This window comes from Pygoscelis adeliae, unplaced genomic scaffold, assembly GCF_000699105.1.
Source record: "Pygoscelis adeliae isolate BGI_AS28 unplaced genomic scaffold, ASM69910v1 Scaffold66, whole genome shotgun sequence".
NCBI lineage: Eukaryota > Metazoa > Chordata > Aves > Sphenisciformes > Spheniscidae > Pygoscelis > Pygoscelis adeliae.
The window spans coordinates 5,322,730-5,326,502 of NW_008825167.1; the positions used below are offsets into that span (position 1 = coordinate 5,322,730).

A 3,773-nucleotide genomic window follows, 5' to 3' on the forward strand; every position below is an offset into this window, starting at 1 on the left:
CCTGTTTGCAGCCCCCCCGGGGCCTGCTTTTTGTAAGAGGGGGGGGTGGCTGCCGTTACTCCTGGCCCCACTTACACCTCATCAGCCACCCTTGTGAGAGCTGCCGGCTCCCAGTGGGTCCCTGCACTCCCCAGGGGTTTCCCTGCGCCCCTGTATGCCACGATCCGCTGCTCTGCTGTGGGACACACCTGCACTGGAGCTGATCGCCTCTGCGAGTGACATCTAAGTGACCTTATGTTCTCTGCGAGAACCTAAGGACAGAAATTTTACCACACAACATATAAATACTGGCCAACACATCCCTAAGAAGAACAGTAAAAAAAAAAGTTACCCATGTTTATAATAAAAGCTTGGATTGAAATACAGCAATAAGGCAACTATGCTTCTAACTTAATATGCAAAAAAAGGTCCCCGATTGACGAGCTGCATTTTATACCTCTCCAGCCTGCAGTCTGTATCTCTGCAAGTTTTGCTGTCAGGCAGAAAGAAGTTGTTTTTTTTCTGTTTCTGATTGTTCCATCCTGAAGAACAACTGGCTGGAATTGGGTCACTGCACAAAAACAAATAACTCTCATTGTTGTCAGCTACAAAACAACTTAATCTCTCAGGAGACAAAGAAGCAGCTTTCAGCTCCTAGGCTTAGCAACTGAGAGGCTAGTAACAACCACGAGGAACAATTCTGTAAAATGTCATTGCTTTCCGTAAGACAAAGAGGGTGAAAGGGCCTCAGCATCTTCCAGCATTACTTAATGGCAGAAGCAGCAGAAAGCAATAGATGGGAGAGCCAGACTGGGAAAAGCCAAGTAAACCCAAAGAACAAAACGAAGAACCAAACATACCACATGTTGGAGGAAGTGTAAGGAAGGAAAAAAATAAAGTTGTATTAAACAGTGAAAGAAAAGGAAGATAAAAAAGCCAAGGACACCTTCACAACACAAGCAATAAACAGAAAGAACATAATAATAATTATGGTATTTACCTTGTTATTTCTATACCACGTTGTACTGTCATTACTTCGTCATTTTCACCAAAGGCTTCCCACTCTGAGCTCTTTGAAAAAGCCTCCTGAGGTCCTGATTCAGTAAGACTAGAAAGAAAGTGAAAAGGTCTGAAACCATGGACCTTTGTATCACAGTTCCTCTTAATTCTTCTGAAGGGAGCTAAGTAGAGAGAAAAAACCACACCTGTATAAACATTTTTACTAAGGTTAGCATGAAAAGTCTACTAAACCCCAAAAAACTTAAATCATTGTTCCAGGTTTCTTGTGGTTCTGCCAAAACTTTGTATAGAGTTAAACCACGCTCTCCTCTACATAGCCTAACACTTCCCATTTATAGGAAGACTTCTTATGCAGCAGCTAGGAAGGGGGAAAAAAAGGAAATATGATTAAGACCAATCGCTAGAGGAGTAGTTAAATTCCTGAACAACTTAGAATAAAGAAGGTGTTAGCCTGAAAAAGTCTACCCTTCCGTTATCCATTTTCGAACATTAACTTCATTCTGTCCCAGTCCCAGGCTGGGTGACCAATTCCTTGTTGTCCCAACAAGCATTTTCTTCCATGCCACCTTTCATAAGGCAGGGAAAAGCTTAATCAAAATACACAAAGCTTCTTTCACATCCCTTCATGAACACATATTCCCTGTAACACCTGTAGCAAATGTAACATGGCAATAATTAAATAGGCAGCGAGTTTCAGTATTTGCTGATAGACTTATGACTGCACATTGGGCTCCATTTCTTTACCATAACATTCATCAACCTGTACAAACTCTGTATGCCAAAAAAGCAGAATGCAGTGCATTTAAGAGGTATGGGAAATAACTATGACAGACACACAACAATTTCAGAATTACAACCTCTGAAGCAGAAACCAGGTTCCATGAGAAATCAAGAATAACACAGTAGTGTTGCTTAAGTCTACACACAAAAAGTAACCTGTTGTGTCTTCTGACACTGAAGTTTCTTCACCTTTGCACTGTAAATATTTGCTATCATACAACACAATTATTCTGGCATGATTTCCTTATGAAATTGCACACACATTTATATAAAATTAAAGCTATTAACAAATGGAGGGATAAATACCAGTCATATTTCAAGACTCGGTTCATAATACCAATGAATCTCCATATGGAAAATCATTTCATACCTTTCCAGAGCGTGGTACATATGCACATAATGGTTTTTGCTCTTTGAAACCACAGAGGAGTCAGAATTGTTTCTTTTTCTGCGTTTCCATACTGGAGAAGAATCAGGAGAACAGGAACTACAAAAATAAGGCACAGATTTTACACACATAACATTTTTCATCTCTGTTTAAATGCTTATCAGAGTTCTGCAAAATAGTGGCACATGCTACACAGGAAGACTTTTTTTTGAGGCATGATTCTTCAGTCACAACAGAGGAACACAGAGAAAATGGCTCAAATTTTGGTAACCACTCCATCGTATTTTGGAAAGTGAAACCAGTCACAATCGCACAAGAAACTTGGAAGCAGAACCATTTTCAGCTCCACACGCATGCCCCCAGATCAAGATATCTCAGTAAACAGGGAAGTGCATGAGATGCTTCACTGTTTTTCTCCCTGCTGTTCTGCAGACAGGTGTAACACTGTTAATTAAGGATGGCCACTCTTGCTTCTGAAAAAGGTATCCTACTGTCAGCACTTGCCAACAGTGGTTAAAGAAACCTCAGTACTCCACTGTATAAACAGAGAAGCTGAAGACACACCGCCTTTTTCTGCTGTTAATCATGCAATTCTGTAACACTGGTAATTTTTCCACATTTGCTGCTCTGTACCAGTGATGGATTACATTCAACAGCAAAAGTGCCAAACTCCTAATGTGGGCATTAACTGCCCCTGCTCATTAAACATTTCCTAAAAAAACTGACAGCATCAACGTGTATTGAATGATTTCGATGTTAACCACAAAAGTTTTAACTGATACCTCTCCGGTGTGTAGTCAGTCTGTCTGCATTCCTCTTCGCACTCATTTCTCTTCTGCTTTTCATCAAATACAAGGGAGCCAGAAACATCCTGATCTTTGCAGAACCATTCCTGAGAACTGCCTGAGGGTTCTGTACTACTAAAAACAGAAAAGGAAAAAAAAAAACCCTGGATTTAAAATACTATCCATCTAGTTTACTACTCCAAGCAGAAGACAGTTAAGCTGCAGTAATAATTAACAGTTCACCTCATATGAGATCCAAACGGCAAACAATTGCAACTTCCACCATAGGTCAATTACAACACAAAACTATTTACACAATGCAGTTAGTATTTCCACTCTTTTTCTCTCAATTTACTAGTCCAAACCTTGTAAAGTATTAGGTGGTGTCAGTTAGCGGAGCTAGCCTTGTTACAGAAACTCAAAGTTCTGAAAAGATATTAAAAAAAAAGAAAAAAATCCATCTTGAACACAGTTGCCACTCTCCTACAGAGAGCACAGAAATCCCTCTCTAATCTTCTTACACTTCTCAAATCATAGAATCATAGAATCATTAAGGTTGGAAAAGACCTCCAAGATCATCGAGTCCAACCGTCAACCCAACACCACCATGCCCACTAAAACATGTCTCTAAGTGCCTCATCTATCCGTCTTTTAAATACTTCCAGGGATGGTGACTCAACCACTTCCCTGGGCAGCCTGTTCCAATGTTTAACCACTCTTTCAGTAAAGACATTTTTCCTCACATCCAATCTAAACCTCCCCTGGCGCAACTTGAGGCCATTTCCTCTCGTCCTTTCGCCAGTTACTTGGGAGAAGAGACC

At 40.5% G+C, this 3,773-nt stretch overlaps 1 protein-coding gene across 1 annotated transcript in view; it reads right to left on the reverse strand.

Annotated features, from left to right (window-relative positions):
- Positions 1-3,773, reverse strand: part of LOC103920983 — a 16,651-nt gene that overhangs the window by 4,450 nt on the left and 8,428 nt on the right. The window contains exons 6-9 of the mRNA XM_009328876.1: positions 2,950-3,087; positions 2,150-2,266; positions 980-1,087; positions 437-550 (exon numbers count right to left, since the gene is read on the reverse strand). Coding sequence (XP_009327151.1) covers positions 437-550; positions 980-1,087; positions 2,150-2,266; positions 2,950-3,087 — 477 coding nt within the window. The remainder of the gene's footprint in view (positions 1-436; positions 551-979; positions 1,088-2,149; positions 2,267-2,949; positions 3,088-3,773) is intronic.